At 39.1% G+C, this 17,471-nt stretch overlaps 1 protein-coding gene across 1 annotated transcript in view; it reads left to right on the top strand.

The window, feature by feature from the left end:
• Positions 1-17,471, top strand: part of coq8b (coenzyme Q8B) — a 65,767-nt gene that overhangs the window by 24,862 nt on the left and 23,434 nt on the right. The window contains exons 7-10 of the mRNA XM_028796167.2: positions 5,478-5,563; positions 9,478-9,618; positions 14,198-14,279; positions 15,133-15,226. Coding sequence (XP_028652000.1) covers positions 5,478-5,563; positions 9,478-9,618; positions 14,198-14,279; positions 15,133-15,226 — 403 coding nt within the window. The remainder of the gene's footprint in view (positions 1-5,477; positions 5,564-9,477; positions 9,619-14,197; positions 14,280-15,132; positions 15,227-17,471) is intronic.

Raw genomic sequence — 17,471 nt, 5'->3', positions numbered from 1 at the left:
TAATTCAATTTTCATAGTGCTCCAAGTGCTGCCCTTTGTAGCAGCATAATCATTTTTTCAAAACCTGTTAAAACATCTGCTCGTCATTCAGTATAGGCTGATATTTGTTAATAACTTAAATGATCTGGGGACTTGGAGAGAACAATCTGTTGATCCTTAATTTAATTATTTACTAGGGGGCTCTGCCCCCTGCTTGCTTCGCTCGCCCACCCCTGGATTTGGTTTACCGGATATACCATTTAAAGAGATTGTTATTTTCATGGGAATTGTTACATATGCATTATTTTCACTTTCACTTTAAAACCTTTGTAAAAACAATACCTGTCCTTTATTTCCGGCCCGGGGTGTGGTTACATCTTTCTCGCTGGACGTATAACGCTGCTCGTGTTGTAAATGCACGCTAAGGAGATGCCATCGGATCATCTGCTGTCTTTCTGCGCCTGGCGAGCTGCCTGTTCTGCTTGTCTCGCTGCCCGATCATTTCAAATCCTATACAGCAGCTGTCCTTTTGCCACTTCGTGTCTCTGTGATGGGAGAGGGGGGGGGGGTATTAGGGTGGCTGAATGCACACTAAGAAGTGGTCGGATCTGCTGGCTTTCTGCTGCTGGTGAGCTGCGTGTTTCGCTTGTCGTTGTTTTATGAGCTGGGAGCCCATGAAGCGTGTCTGCCAAAAGCAATCCAACAACTGCTAGGTTAGAGATGTCTATGGACTTGTTTTAAATGATGTCTCGCTGCCTTGTCTTGCGTGACGTTGTAAAAATACTTGTCCTTTATTTCCAGCCCCGGGCGTGGTTAAATCTTTCTCGCAGGACGTATAAGTCTGCCCGCGTTGTGAATGGGGGGGACAGGTGAACGCATGCTAAGGAGATGCTGTCGGATCATCTGCTGTCTTTCTGCTGCTGTCGCGCTGCCTGTTGATCATTTTAAAGCCTGTACAGCAGCTGTCCTTTTGCTTCTTCATGTCTCTGCAGCTCGCATTGTGAAGGGGGGGAGGATTAGGGTGGCTGAACTCGCTCAAGGAGAAGTGGTCGGATCATCTGCTGGCGAGCTGCGTGTTTTGCTTGTCGCTTGTCATCGTTTTAAGAGCTGGGAGCAAGTGTCTCTCGCGGGACTTCACAATATCTTCCGAGAAGATCACGTCTTGTCTCTCTATTCTCCCTCCCAAAGATTTTTTTTTTTTTTTTTTTATAATGGAGAGATAGGAACATTATACAGTCATGCGCAGATTTGCAGCTGTTCGAGTTAAGGCCATTTGCACTTACGGCCAATGTTCCCTTTATTTTTATTTATTTATTTTTTGTAAAACTGATGAATGGGTGAGAGTAGTAAAATGAGCTGGTACTTTCCATTTATTACCAAATTCTTCTGTCCCACTACACTACAGGAGTTTCACACTGTGCAACATTGATCGATCGCTGCAGAGCACCAACAAGTGAATGATGAGTTTTCCCTATGATGTAACGAACACTGCAAAGCACATACACATGAATGATAAGCAGTTCCCCTGTGTGGTTTCAATAGCACATCTGTGCTGCACTTCCAGGAGAGGGAGTAAGTAGCATGATAACAGATGAGCGACAGTTCAAAAGTGCTGAGCATCACGCTAAAAAAGGGCAGCCAAATCTCAAATATCAGTTTGTGCTACTTTGTACCAGCAGTTAAAGTTTTCATACCGGTGACCTGTACCAGACCCCCAGAGCGTCGACTGCAATGACCTGTACACTTTGTGACCGACATACAGCCAATTGGCCAGTTCCAAAAAATATCCATAAGTTAGCACATGACTGTATTTCTTTTATTTGTTTAATTTTTTAAATTTTCTTTGCTGTCTAAGGACTTTATGTTGCAGTTGGCAGCAGTCACAAGGGGACTTAAAATAAACTAGAGCAATATTTTAGAAAAGTGATGCAGAAAAAAAAACGTAAGTTAAGTGAAGGTGCATTCAAACAAGGTGTAGAATGACAGAGACCATAGAGTAGAGAGCTAGGCTGAGTTTTTCTGGACAGGCAAGAACCTCTTCAGTGTTTCTCACCCCAGAAGGTGTGGGTCTGTTGATAAGAGAAGCATGTTCTTAGCATCTTGCAATACAGGTTTGGCTCCTACTGTTTTTATTGGGGTAAGACCACACTGTCTGTTACCTGGCATTGGCAAAAATGAATGGTAAAAAGGGATGGATAAGCAGATGGTTGAATGATGATAAATCACAAGGAAAATAATCTTAATAAATAGGATGGGCACAAATTCAGTAATTTGTGTTGTCTAAAATGGTCCTCAAATCTCATTGATTAACTATACAGTAATCCCTCCTCCATCGCGGGGGTTGCATTCCAGAGCCACCCGCGAAATAAGAAAATCCGCGAAGTAGAAACCATATGTTTATATGGTTATTTTTATATTGTCATGCTTGGTCACAGATTTGCGCAGAAACCCAGGAGGTTGTAGAGAGACAGGAACGTTATTCAAACACTGCAAACAAACATTTGTCTCTTTTTCAAAAGTTTAAACTGCTCCATGACAAGACAGAGATGACAGTTCTGTCTCACAATTAAAAGAATGCAAACATATCTTCCTCTTCAAAGGAGTGTGTGTCAGGAGCAGTGACTGTCACAGAGATAGAGAAAAGCAAACAAATCAATAGGGCTGTTTGGCTTTTAAGTATGCGAAGCACCGCGGCACAAAGCTGTTGAAGGCGGCAGCTCACACCCCCTCCGTCAGGAGCAGGGAGAGAGAGAGAGAGAGTTTGTTTTTCAATCAAAAATCAATACGTGCCCTTTGAGCTTTTAAGTATGCGAAGCACCGTGCAGCATGTCGTTTCAGGAAGCAGCTGCACAAAAGATAGCAACGTGAAGATAATCTTTCAGCATTTTTAGACGAGCGTCCGTATCGTCTAGGTGTGCAAACAGCCCCCCTGCTCAATCCCCCTACGTCAGGATCAGAGAAAGTCAGCACAAGAGAGAGAGAAAAGTAAGCTGGGTAGCTTCTCAGCCATCTGCCAATAGCGTCCCTTGTATGAAATCAACTGGGCAAACCAACCGAGGAAGCATGTACCAGAAATTAAAAGACCCATTGTCCGCAGAAATCCGCGAACCAGCAAAAAATCTGTGATATATATTTAAATATACTTACATATAAAATCCGCGATGGAGTGAAGCCGCGAAAGGCGAAGCGCGATATAGTGAGGGATTACTGTACTATTAAGAGAACATCAAGTGCCAACATTCCGTTACAATTTTTTTTTTTTTTTGGTGTTTAAATGTAAATGGTTTATAAAGGCAGACTTGTGCTGTCAAGAAGTAGATTTTTAATGTTTTAGCTATCATCTTTTATACTTGTTGGAGGCAGCAGAAACAACATGTGTTTGACTACATATAAGAAATGACACATATTGCAGCTCAACAAGTTTATTACTTTCTGATAAGTTGAGTACATTGTGAGTTATGCATTGATATAATTATAATTCCTACATTTCAAAATGTAAGCAACAAAATTTTTTAGTAAGTAATTTAGTGGAGAAAACATGCTCACATTAAATTTTGAAGTTCTTTTAATTGCTGGATGACTGGTCATGGTGTTTTTAATGATGTGGAAGATGGGTTTTAAAGTTGAGTAGCGAGTTCATTGTGAGAACAGAGAGGGTCTTAAAGGATATGTTAGGGTAATTTTCACTTTAAATATAGCATTCTTCTATATTTGAATTAGACACTTTGTTTAAAACCAACTTTCCCAACTTCATCTTTCAGGTGGATTTATTACTGAGGGGTAGTGGTTAGTATGGATAATAATTCAGACAGCATCCCCACAATATGGTAAAAGATTGTAAGGATCTTGCCTTTTTATCATCCTCTGGGAAGGAATGAAATTCAGCCTTGTATAAAGTATATTCTAGTTCATTATGCACCAAGCTTGTCTCATGCAGAATGATTAAAATCATTCCTTACACCTTAACAGCAATATTTAGACTAGACGAATACCAAATATGATAAAAGTGGACTATGGAAAATCAGTTGTAATATACTATATCATACAACTTGCACAAAAACCTAATTTGATCAATTAGAAGAGTCCTTATCCTTATCTGACCTACAATCACTAACTCAGTGGGGAAAATGATACAGCTGTCTATATAAACTCCATTTGGAAAAATCAAATATTCTTTACAAGTATGTTTTAGTGTGGCAAGAACTCATTACTGTAATCTTATAGAAAACATTCCAGACCATTGCAGAAACTTTTTTACATGATGTTTTGAATGACACCTTTGTGATCGTAAGGTTCTTTTTGTTTGGATGTACAGTGATTCCCCCGCTATATCGTGGTTCAGCTATCGCGCCCCCGCTACATCGCGGAGATATTAATATTATTACTGCTCATTTTGCTCGCCACCCCTGGGTTTGGTTTACTGGATAAACAATTAAAAGAGATTATTTTCATGGGAATTGTTACATATACATTATTTTCATTTTTACTTTAAAACTTTTGTAAAAACAATATTTGTCCTTTATTTCCTTCCCTGGGCGTGGTTACATCTCTTTCTCGTGAGACTTATAACACTGCTTGCGTTGTGAAGGGGGGGTCTGAACGCATGCTATAGAGATGCAATCGGTTCAGCTGGTGTCTTGCTGCTGGCAAGCTGCGTGTTCTGCTTGTCGTTGTTTTAAGAGCTGGCAGCACCTGAAGTTTGTCTGCCAAAAGCATTCCAACAACTGCTACGTTAGATGTCAGTGAACTTGTTTTAAATTGTAAGTAGGGCATGACGTGCAAAAGTCACCGTCTCACTGGTTTTGCTTCCTAAGGTTATAATGTCTAGTCTTGCTTGTTGTCAAAGTGTCTATCCGAGATTCACTCAACAAACCCCCGCCCCATCCCCCCCAATGCACGCTATGCTCCTGCCACTTCGCATCTCTCCTGCTCGCGTTGTGAAGGGGGGTGGAAGGCACGCTAAGCCGAAGTGGATGGATCAGCTACTGGCTTTGTGCTGCTTCTGCCAAGATGCCTGTCCTGCTTGTCGCTCTGCATGTCCATCATTTAAAGGCCTGTACAGCCGCTGTCCGTCTGTCTCACTGCCTTGTCTTGCGTGACATTAAAATGTTTTATAATAGAGAGATGTTACTCATATCCTTAGCCTGACATCCACATATCATATGTGTTTACAAAGTGTGTTTTAATAAGTTTACATGTGTTTTAAAGTGTGTGGGAGGGGTATTTTAAGGCTTAAACTGTTAAAAAAAAAAAAAAAAAAAAAAAAAAAAAAGTTTATTTATATGGTCGTTCCATATTGCGGATTTTCACCTATCACTGATGGGTCTGGAACATAACTTACGCGATAGGCGGGGGATCATTGTAGATTGAATACTGAATCACAGATTTTTTTCAGAGTGTAGTATTAAACTTGATGTTTTCATTTGTGTGTGGAATAAAATGGCTTTTGAATTTTAGTATCAATGTTTTATCTTCTCCAATTTATTTATAATTTCCAGATAACAGCTTCATTAATCCTCAGTTGCAGAAGATCTTTGAGAGAGTACGACAGAGTGCTGATTTCATGCCAACTTGGCAAATGACCGTAAGTATTAAAAATCAGTTTGGATGGCTTCACTGTGCTCCTGATTATTCCTCTGGTACCCTTTCTTGGTCACAGAGCCTTGTGGTATGTTTATATGGACAAAATGACTATGACAAACATTTTATCCAGGGGTTTATCTTTGAAAAAGATAGCCATACACAGAGCTAGTTAATATTGATCCTCCACGGGAAATTCACTTGCTCCAATAGTAACATAATCCTCTATGACTTCATGTTCTATGTTTACAAAATGCAAACTATTATAAAAGTTTAAGACCTAGAACTATGCAGCATCCTCAGTAAACATGTCAACTATTCTGCCCCTAAAGTAAAATTCTGTTTATGTCAATGCGTCTTTTATCATTGGCTTGCGTGATTCAGCATGGGCACGATGAAAGAGGGCATTATATAGTGTGATGGCTGTGAGAGAAAGAGAAAAGAGCCTTAGTAATGCCTCTTAACCCACAGTGGTGGAATGAACCTAAGGATAAATCTGCTGTAGAACAACCATTATTGGAAAGAATTGCAGCCTTGGTTCAGCAGACCATCTGTATTACAAGGCTGATCCAATTTATTAAAATCCGCCATCAGACCAGATCATATAACAAAACAGTGGTCTCTGAGGACCTGGGCTTCTTTGAAATTGCCTGCTGTGGCATTTTTTCTCCAGTACGTATGTTGTTCTCCCAATATAGTCTAATATCTAGGTGCACTCTCCAGACATTTGTAAGACTGCAACACCTCCACCTTCTTTCCCATTGTAATGAATCATCTCCAGGGCAATATTCACTTGCAGGAGGTTATGTATGTGCCACATTTAAAAAATCCTCTGCATTTTTTCTTTTCTTACCTGCATTCCCAGCTGCACAGACTAAGCATATATATCTTCTGGGAACTTCTGTAAGTAACATAAATTGAAGTTCTACTTAAAATTTTGGTTTTGTATAGGTTAAATAGTCAAGTCAGGTTGGGGAGCATGCACTGGTACAGTGCATTGCCGCACCCTCTACACAATGAAACAACTCAGGATCCCGGTTGGCAACCCCCCAGGCAGACGCGTGGTCCAGTCCCACCCTCCAGAAATGACCCTCTATCTGATGCAGCCAGGTGTTACATGGGCGACCCCTTGGCCTGGTCCAGGCACTCGGGTCTCCAACAATGAGGATCTTACGAGCTGGATCACCCTCTGGGAAATGCACCACTTGGCCGTAGTGCCGTAACTGCCAATCCCTCACAATACAGGTAATGTGCCTCATTCGGGACTCCATGAGCAACAGCTCATTCGACACAAAGTCAAACCAACAGTACCCAAGGATTTTCCGGAGAGACACCGTACCAAAGGAGTCCAATCTTCATCTCAGGTCACTGGATAGCGTCCATGTCTCGCAACCATATAGCAAGACAGGAAGCACCAGGACTCTAAAGATTTGGACCTTCGTCCTTTTGCATAGATATCGGGAGCGCCACACAATAGCCGAAAAAAATATAAAACTGACAGAAGAAGCAGGATTAAGTGGAATCCTGATGACTGGAAAAAGAAATGATGTCCTTGAAAGGTGGGTTGTAGATCGCCGGAAGAGGAATTGATGTCAATGGAAGGCGGTTTCTAGATGTCCAGATGAGGAAGTGTTGTCAAACTCCTGAAGATCGGAAGAGTGGTTAGTGTGTGGGATCTTTAGCTGGTCTACAGTGGAAAGGGAGACAGAGTTCGATGAGAAATCACTGGAGGGTGATGCTCCCACTCTCTAAAGCAACACATTACAGATGGCAGAATTGATTGAATGCAGCAGTCCGCATTCACATCCCACCTGTGCTGTCTCCAGAAGGGCAGCTTTAGAATGAGAGTGTCACCCTGAATGATTCTTTGCTTGTGATTGGAACTGTGCAGAATGCATTTTTACCAATGTGGTATCCTCTACAGGTGTACAGAAAACATAAGTAGGTGCTGAAGAATCACACAGAGTTGTCCGGCATGTGCATTTTGTGTCCTTGTGCTGAAGCAGTCAAGCTCTGCTGCATTGTGTTTGCAGTGATTCTCTGAGTCTTTTCTTGCCTGTTAAGCTGAGATAGTCTGGAAAGTTGGCTAGGGGTGCAGCCTATAGGCTCAATGGATTGTGTCTTTATAGTAGGGAAATGCAGGGAAGTGTGGATGCAAACCGTGAAGTATCTATAGTTGCCTCATAAATCCATAACATCTATACCAGGTACAGTAATCCCTCGCTATATCGCGCTTCGCCTTTCGCGGCTTCACTCTATCGCGGATTTTATATGTAAGCATATTTAAATATATATCGCAGATTTTTTGCTGGTTTGCGGATTTCTGTGGACAATGGGTCTTTTAATTTCTGGTACATGCTTCCTCAGTTGGTTTGCCCAGTTGATTTCATACAAGGGACGCTATTGGCAGATGGCTGAGAAGCTACCCAACTTACTTTTCTCTCTCTCTCTTGCGCTGACTTTCTCTGATCCTGATGTAGGGGGATTGAGCAGGGGGGCTGTTCGCACACCTAGACGATAGGGACGCTAGTCTAAAAATGCTAAAAGATTATCTTCACGTTGCTACCTTCTGTGCAGCTGCTTCCTGAAGCGACATGCTGCATGGTGCTTCGCATACTTAAAAGCTTGAAGGGCACGTATTGATTTTTGATGTTTGTTTTTCTCTGTCTCTCTCTCTCTTTGTCTGCTCCTGACGGAGGGGGTGTGAGCTGCCGCCTTCAACAGCTTTGTGCCGCGGTGCTTCGCATACTTAAAAGCCAAACAGCCCTATTGATTTGTTTGCTTTCCTCTCTATCTTTCTGACAGTCTCTGCTTCTGATGCGCACTCCTTTGAAGAGGAAGATATGTATGCATTCTTTTAATTGTGAGACGGAACTGTCATCTCTGTCTTGTCATGGAGCACAGTTTAAACTTTTGAAAAATTGACAAATGTTTGTTTGCAGTGTTTGAATAACGTTCCTGTCTCTCTACAACCTCCTGTGTTTCTGCGCAAATCTGTGACCCAAGCATGACAATATAAAAATAACCATATAAACATATGGTTTCTACTTCGCGGATTTTCTTATTTCGCGGGTGGCTCTGGAACGCAACCCCCGCGATGGAGGAGGGATTACTGTATTCCAAAAATTAGAGTATAATGAGCTTGTTGTGATTAAAAGTGAGGAAACAGAAGCAGCTGGCCTTTTTTGAGAATATTTCCATGTTGAACATGTTGTTCAGGTTTTAAACATGTGTTGCCTAAAATGCAAAACTGAAATTTGCCTGCAAAAGGGAGTTATGATGAGTATTTATTACAGGTTTATGCTGCCCTCTTCAGGATCAGAATAGATGTGCTTTTTAAATGTTTTTCACTGGGTATGGAGGAGTTTCTTTGTTTGTACTATGGAATGATTAGTGTAAGAGCAAACATTATCAGAGTAAGACTGTGATACATTATTATTTTGGAGTATGTGGTGCGGTAAGAAATTATGATACGTATTATTGCATTATCTCAAGGTTTTGCTGTTTCAACTATTTAAGCAAATCTCTTGTTTTCATGCAAATGCAGTATACTCAAATTATTTTTCATAGAATAGATAGTAAATGCCATATAATTAATAATCGTGTTTTCCAGTAAGCAATGATTACTAAAGAATGTATTGAAAGATCAACTTGACTAATCAGCAGCACAACAAAGCTGGCTCCTAAAAATGAACGAGAGAAACGTACTTAGCAAAGCAAACACTTACAAAACAGTCAAGCTCTTGAAAGCTGGGGACAGCTTCTTAATAGACTGGGGAAAATGAAATCTGTCTGAAAGAGAACTAGAGAGATTTTCTTCTACTTGATGAATAATTCATTTTAAAAGCAATTAACACATTGTTCCAGATATATACCCTGTTTCATATCTATTGTGATTCTCCTCCAACTTTGATTCAGGGTGTGTTGTCTGAAGAACTTGGACCTAATTGGAGAGAGAAACTTGCCTTTTTTGAGGAGAAACCCTTTGCAGCAGCCTCCATAGGGCAAGTCCACCTGGGAGTGCTCCACAATGGGCAGGAGGTTGCCATAAAGATCCAGGTGAGAAAAGTGGAGCAGAAATTGACAGTGTGGCCTGTTGACCACTCCTTTATACATGTATACCCAACATTTTTATGCAAGAGGTATAGTTATCTAAGCGTGTAATAGTAGGACATGCTCTTAGGTAAAAGGATTAAGCTTGCTTGATGCACTTTTCTCAATGTATATTAGGGCTGTTCTCATTTTTCAGAGTTCAATCTTTAGAGTAAAGCTCATGACTCCACATGCAATTCTGCTTTCTCTGTATCCATTTCTTTTATAGCATTTTATAATATTATTTATGTATATTGCATTATAGATGATACTGTCGTTCCAGTATGAGCCCTTTTGTCTTTTTCGGATTTTGCTTGCTGTAGGGCGTTGTCTCTTAACAGATTGTGAATAGGTCCACACATTTGTAGGTTTGCAAGATATTCTTAAAATACAAGTCAATGTAGTTGGGAAGCTGAGTGAAAAATATTACCATTATATTTGAAACTTGCCACGGTACCTGTCAAAAGAGGTCATAAAATAATTTTTAAAATATTTGGAATCTTTTGCTTCGTGTGTACCTTTTGGTGCCATTCCTCTGTATTTACATGTGTGAATGTCTCTTAACTGGCGCTCTTTCTCTTAAACGTGTTCTTGTAAAGCTTCTCAAATTTTATTATTTTTGAGGCACAATCGTCATCTCCTGTCCGGTTCTATACTTGCCATCTTGGAACATAGCTTTCTTAGCATGCCTCATACAACTTTACTCCTTCTCGTGCATCTCACACTTGCACTTCCTCTTTCATTGTGTCACCAAAACCAAACTGACCTGTCAAATTGCTCAAAGGGACTGGACACCCAGAGCTTAGTGTTTTATTATATTACTAGTCATTAAGCCCGTTACAATAACGGGCACTAGAACAGTAGTGCATAAACATTAGTAGGAACAGTCTATATTAAATGGCAAGGGAGCTTAATATTTTTGCAAGAAGCCTAAAGTAAAAAAAAATTAAATAGAAACGTATATGACAATACAGTAACTATAATTAATATTTCATTTATCCTCTCCTCTGTGGCTGTTGATTGATGTGTTGTGTCTGTTTGAAGATTTCTTATCCTGCCTCTCTTTATTTTAGCTTGTTGCTGACGCAGTGATTTTCGTTCATCCGCAGTAAGACTTGCTCTCTTATCTCTGTGTGTTTTGGTATTTTTCTGACGCTCATTTTCCTCTTCTTCAATAGATCCATTTGCTCAGCAACGGATTTTATGGGCGCGAAAATAAATCTACTTTTAAGTCATCCTATTGTAATATCATGAAAATTCATATATTTGGGAAAACCCCTTCAACGACTGACACTTTACTGGGCCAAGCTTCTTAATCGCAAATCTGACACCCTCAGAGTGAGGAAGCTGATCTCCAATGGCCCTTCTACCCAGCATTGAGAACCATGTTGACATTAACTTTTGATGAGGTGCTGAGCCATAATTGGGCACATTTCTGAATGTATTTAACTCGGTTATACAGGCTGAGTTAACCAGGTATTTCAACACAAACACCACCTTGAAATATGCCAGCCTTTTTTCCAAGTTTTTCCAAATTGTAGTGCCCTTTAACATGTAAACCCTGGAGCTGAGGCAGCGCCAACTCCTGTACTGGCACAGTTTCCAGATTAAATATATGTATGTACATACATACAGGGTGGCCCATATTTATGTATATGATTGAAAATGTGTTATTGTCAGGAAACTAAATATAATATGCATGCAAAACTGGTCAAAAGGTTTGGAACAGCCCCATTTTTACAGTTTTTATTAAAAGTTACACATTTCAAGTCTTATGAAAAACCTGAAATGGTTCGAAAGTAAGCAGGAAACTGCCAGATGATGTTAAAGTTTAGATTACCAAAAAAAAAAGTGAAAAATAATGTCATTTTTAGTTATACAAAATTTTAGTTATACAAAACGGCCATTTTCAGAGAAGAAATAATGGATTAGCAAGCTTTTCTGCAGGATTGAAAATTAATTGACCCTTGAAAGTTTATGCAAACCGTTCCTACAAGTGTCCCAACTATTATTACTTACAATCCCTCTGTCTGTAAAAAGAGATAAGATATAACAAACCTGCTTAAAGTAATTTAGGTCTGTTCAGTATGAAGTCCTAGGAAACCATAAAGTGTATGGGCATCCATAAGAGTGTTCAATATTGGCAAAACAAGGATATCCTAATATTTTCTGGGACTTTGATGATAAGAATTGGATGATATTTTGCATCCTTTAAAAATGTGTTTGTAAAAGTCTTATTGATCTGTCTTGGTCTTGTTATTAGGATATTAATTGTAGCTTACTAATGAGATTAGTGTAAATTACCAATAAGGAAAATGGGTCTTATTCATTTACTTAAAACTGAAGTAACATAAAAACATCAATCACCAAATTATTACCAAGATCAAACAGTACAAGTATGAGTAAACCATTTCAAAGTGGCCTACAGGATTAACACAAAAAAATTACAGTGAGACCAGCAAAACTATTACAGTATAATGAAGGCATTTTAAACTGACACTTGCCCTTAATGTAAACAAGATGTGAATTCAAGGGGAATAAAATAGTAATTATAATTGAAATATAGGAAATGAATGTTACAGTGTATATAAACATAAACTGCTCTGCTGTAAGGTAAATTGTGCCACATACAAGCAAGAGCAAAAATCTAACAGAGTACTATAATGTAAAAACCAAAGTTCTGCCAAACATTGCGCAAGAAAAAAGAAACTATAGCATTTATAAACAAGTTCTGTCATATTCTGCACAAAGATACAAAAAAACCAAATATTCTATAACATTTTCAAACAAATTACTAAAGTTCTGTCCAATATTGCACAAAAATATCAGAAAAAAATAAAACAATTGTAAAATTCTACTGAGGAAACTTCAAGCTGTGTGACAGAATCACCAGTCTGTCCATAGCATCTGGTTACATGTTGCATCATTTCCTCTCAGAAAGGCTGATTGAGGCACGGATGCACAGGCACATTTTTGCAAGTATCCCCAAGTTGTAGAAATGTACTTCTTGTGTTTACCATCACTCAAGTGGATGGACATCACTGTTTTTTTTTTTTAAAAAATGTGCTTTGGAATCGAGGACCACCCACACCCCAACGGATTAATAATTCATTCAAACTGAATTTTTTTTTTTGGCTGACACCACGGGGCTCCGTACTATATCAATTTCATTTTGCAAATGGTGAAACAAGTTAGCTATCAAGCTGTCTTTAATGGTAAACGATTACATAAAAGATGTCAAACTATGTCCGTAATCATCAGTTATTTCAAAACCAAACCACCTCCACGTGAATGAGGATGAGCCATGTCTTGAAAACGTCATATTGTTTTGCTATGACCAGCATACTAGTTCTTGTGAATAAGATTTTAACAATGTGTTTCAACAGTGATTAATGACACTAATTTGAAAGTTATTATTCTAACGTGTTGAGTATCCACCAGTACTGACTTTTTGTCCCCTTGACAATCTGTACTTAACAGACTTTACAATAAGTTGCAAGACTTTCTGGGAAAAAATTTGCAGGTCCGACTCAAAGATCAACGGGTCAGAAGTTTAATTTGTAGATCGTCATGGACAGTTTTTAAAATTATAATTGGGTTTTATTTTGGATAGTCATCCTGCTTCTCAAAGAAATCAATGTTTCAATTGCATGTTCTGAAAAAATTCATGAGATTGCCGTTACCCATGTCAATATTGAAGCATATGTTTGCCTACATTTTCCTTGTTTGGCTCAAAAATGAACAAAAATCTTTTTGGGATGACAGGATATGGAGCTTTAACTGTGTACACAACCATAATAGTCAACTTGGCTAACAGGGGCATACATATTTGAAGTAAATCACAATGGCTGAACTACTGTAATATCCTTATTTTTTGGGGTGCATAGTAATATTTTTATATTGTCTTTCCCATGCTCAAGGTGCTTCAGAGTCTTGGAAAGAACAGCAAGGTGTATGTAACATTGGATACAAATATTTTCTGCACACTATACAGATACATACAGGATATACAAAGCATTTAAATAGAGTAAAAGAAAAAGTAAACCAGAATAAAATCTAAAGTACTAAAAGAAATGCCTGAACAAAAAACATCATTTGTGATGTACTGTAACACATATACACAAGTTATTCTGAGTATCTGGACAGAGGGGTAAACTGAAAGAAGAGTCAGAATGTTAGGTTAAGTTAAAAGCCTTCCTGAACAGAGGATTTTTAAGTAGTTCTTTAAAAGAATGAATCTGATTAGGAGGTCATTCCAAAGTCTGGGTGCTGTACAGCAAATGGCCCTGTCACCCATGGAGTGCAGGTTAGTGTGGTGCACAACAAGATTGCCAGAATCCGTGGACCTTAGTGGGGTAGCAGGATGGGTGATTATGTGCTCACTGTGGCTGGTTTGTGGAAGGATTCTTGCAGCAGAGTTTTTTGAATGAACCGGATCTGTGATATAAGATTATAAGTGGCACCTGCCAGTAGGGAGTTATAATAATGAGACAGAGAGAAGTACATGGTGTGTCTCTAACCGATCTGTTTTGTGTTCTGTTACTAGTATCCAGGAATTGCTCAGAGTATCCGCAGTGACCTTAACAACTTGCTCTCCGTTCTGAAGATGAGTGTATTGCTTCCAGAAGGTAGGCAAAAGCTTTTTTTTATTATAAAATAGAGTTTATATATCTGTGTCTCCTACACAGAAATTAGTCAAAGCTCTTGGGGTCCTGGTTTGAATTTGTTCAGTCTTCGTGGAGTTCAGTGTAGCTGTTTCAGAGCTCTGCATAGTTTGTCCAGTGCAGAGCTGCTCAGGAAAAATCCTCCAATCATTTGTTGAGCCTGCTTCATCCAGTACAGAGATGTGGGTTACAAGAATCTGTTCTAGCTTCTCCCCTGGATGGGAAATTAATGACTTGGCACACTTAAACATATTCAATCATACTCCCCTATGTTGGGCCAATTTGGAGTTAGCAATTAAATTTAATATGTATGGTTGTTTGTGGCTGAAAAAAAACAAAAAAACAAAAAAACATCTAGACATAAGGAGAAACTCCACTTGGACATTTTATGAGGTTAATATTCAAACTCAGTGTCTTGAAGTTAAGGTAGCAGAACTAACCACTGCACCATTGTGTTGTCCCAGTGAATATCACTAAGGCCACATGGCTGGAAATGAGCCTCTGAAAAAAATGTTACAATCTAGAAAATCTATTGGTTTCCAAGTGTCCCCACTGATTCCCTCCAGCAATCTCTACTTATATCTTTTGTATTTCATTTTAACAGCAAACACCACAAGGCTCGGTTTAATATTTATTAATATTAAAATTGACTGATGTATTAGCCCAGTCTTAACTTTTGCCACAGTGCCAAGTGGGGCAAAGTAGGTGTATGAAATGATAAGTGGGTGGGTTTATTTTGCCAGGCAAGAGAAGATAATCCCCATGAAATATGTTCTTTTCTGTTTTTTTTTCTTCCTCCTCCTCCTCCTCCTCCCAGGCTTATTTGCAGACAACAGCATAGAGGTTCTTCAAAGAGAGCTTGAGTGGGAATGTGATTACAAGAGAGAGGCTGTGTGTGCTAAGAAATTCAGGTGAGCGTTTCAGTCGATCTTCATGGTTTTGTTCTTGTAAAGATGTTTCAGTCACAATGAGAGTTGCTACAAATGTTTTTTGTTTTTATTTCTGGGGATGTTTTTACATTGCATTTTCTTGAATGTCCTGTAGTAGGTGTTGTAAAGGTTTACGTTGCCATGCTTTGTTTATGACTTTCATTTACCAATTTTTTTTTTCTCTCCTCTCTCCCCCAAAGCACTCGAGGAGTATACTTGTGTTTATGTTGTCATCTTGGCCTCACTGGACTTTGATATATGAAGCAGATTGGAATGTGTTACAGGCCACTGAGCCTCAACATTTGCCAGTCTCACCTTAGCATCATAGATGACTTGTGCATTAATGGAATGTAATTGCTTATGGTTAACAGCAGCAGCATTATTCTTACAAGGTGCTTTCATTACAATGTGAGTGAAGTCAATTGTCACGTTTACATTAGGAAAAATGTACACTGCTGCTGATTTCCTTTTAATGTAGGTATGCACAATTAAAACATACGAAAAATGAATGTGACGCCTCGTCAGTCAGTTAGCGGCATCTAACACAGTGTAGCATAATGTAGTTGAAGCTTGGCTGAGATGTTTCTGATCTGTCGGCCAGTTCTGGTATGTGTTTGTCGCCAGAAATACAACCATTGTTAACACCTGGATAAGTAGAGGTGCAGTCCAGTAACAGGCAGTCTGCCTTTCTAATGCCAGTGCCATCTCAGCACATACTATAGTTCTAAGAGAATTTCTACTGAAAGTCTAAATTGGCCCATAAGCAAGTAATCATCATAGGCAAGAACAAAATCAAGACCAGTCCCAGAAAACTTGTTCCCTTTGTATGTGTATGACCATTTGCCTAGTCTTCCTGCAGTACCAAACCAGCCATATTGTGTTAAACCATTAGGCTGTACAAAGGCTATGGGGCAAAGTATGTATAGCTTTCTATATGCAGAGTGAGTCACACTTGTGTTTTTACTGTGCTTTGGTTTCTAACCTTTGCAATTTGTCAGTTTGTGTTACCAATTCTAAATACACAACATTGGTCCTCTTATAAGGGAAATAAAATTGAGTCTATACATCAGTCATCACTTTTGAGGTATAATGTGTTTGTTAGGTGAGTGCACATTGTAATAACAGTTTGGTGATTTGTATTATTATACACAAGTAGTCATATAGCTGGTTTGCCTTCATTTCCCTTCTTGATCAAGGGTGTTGTCATTTCCCAGTTTCCCTTAAATGTTGTATACGGATGTATCACATTTACCAGAAATATAAGCTAGCTTTCTCAGGTTTTCTTTTGTAAATCTTGAAATTGGTGCATAAAGCTGCACATGCACATTTCAAGCCGTTTTTTTTGTGCATAAGCAAGTGTTGTGATGTGAGATTTTGCATATAACTTGATACATATTTTGTATGTCTTTATTTGTAACTTAGGCAAAGCAATGTAATATTAGTGTTACATTATTGATAATAACAGCAATGGTTTGATGGTTTAAGAACCCCTTCCTCCCACCAGGACTGAGTCTCTTTGAATTTTACTGCAGGATTTGGGGGAAAGTGCCTGAAACAAGTTTGGTAAATGTTTCTCTGAAGTCTCTCAACTCCCACACAAAGCCAGGCTGCCTAACTGCCAAGCTTTACCTTAACATATGGTTTTGGGGGATGGCAGGTGTTAAGATGTTCTTTGCCCCATTGGTCTGAAGCATGGCTGTTTGGAATTGGCTTGTACCAAAAGCCTTTAAGTACCATGACACCCTATTGGCTGTAGGGGTTGGACAGAAAACCCATAAATTTGCTTGCTTTATCTCACACTCTCTGTCTCACCAAACTGATACATGAACTGAAAAGCTCAACACAATGAAGAGCACAGCTCGGCAGCCATATTGAGACAGGCATGCGGCCTGTTCTGAAGAAAGTTGACCACAAATGATGCCTTAACTAGAGACATTTTTAAGTAACTAACAAGTCTATGTGCCGCCTGAAACTACACATCAGCATTTATCAGGTTGCATGGTTGCCAATATTCAAATGTACTTTGCATATTGTTATTTATGAATATTATCAATAATACATTGTTTAAATTGTAACTTAACTCCTGCTTGTCTTTTACTACACCTAATTGCCTGAGGTTATAGATGTAGGAGGGAAGGTGGGGAGAAGTTATATACTGTAAAACCTTATAAACTGTGATAAGTCTGTGAGATTTCAGGCGTTCTGACAGAGGCTGCATATTAATAAT

Source organism: Erpetoichthys calabaricus, chromosome 1 (genome assembly GCF_900747795.2).
Source record: "Erpetoichthys calabaricus chromosome 1, fErpCal1.3, whole genome shotgun sequence".
NCBI classification, from domain to species: Eukaryota; Metazoa; Chordata; class Cladistia; order Polypteriformes; family Polypteridae; genus Erpetoichthys; species Erpetoichthys calabaricus.
This window is presented reverse-complemented; position numbering and strand designations above follow the sequence as displayed.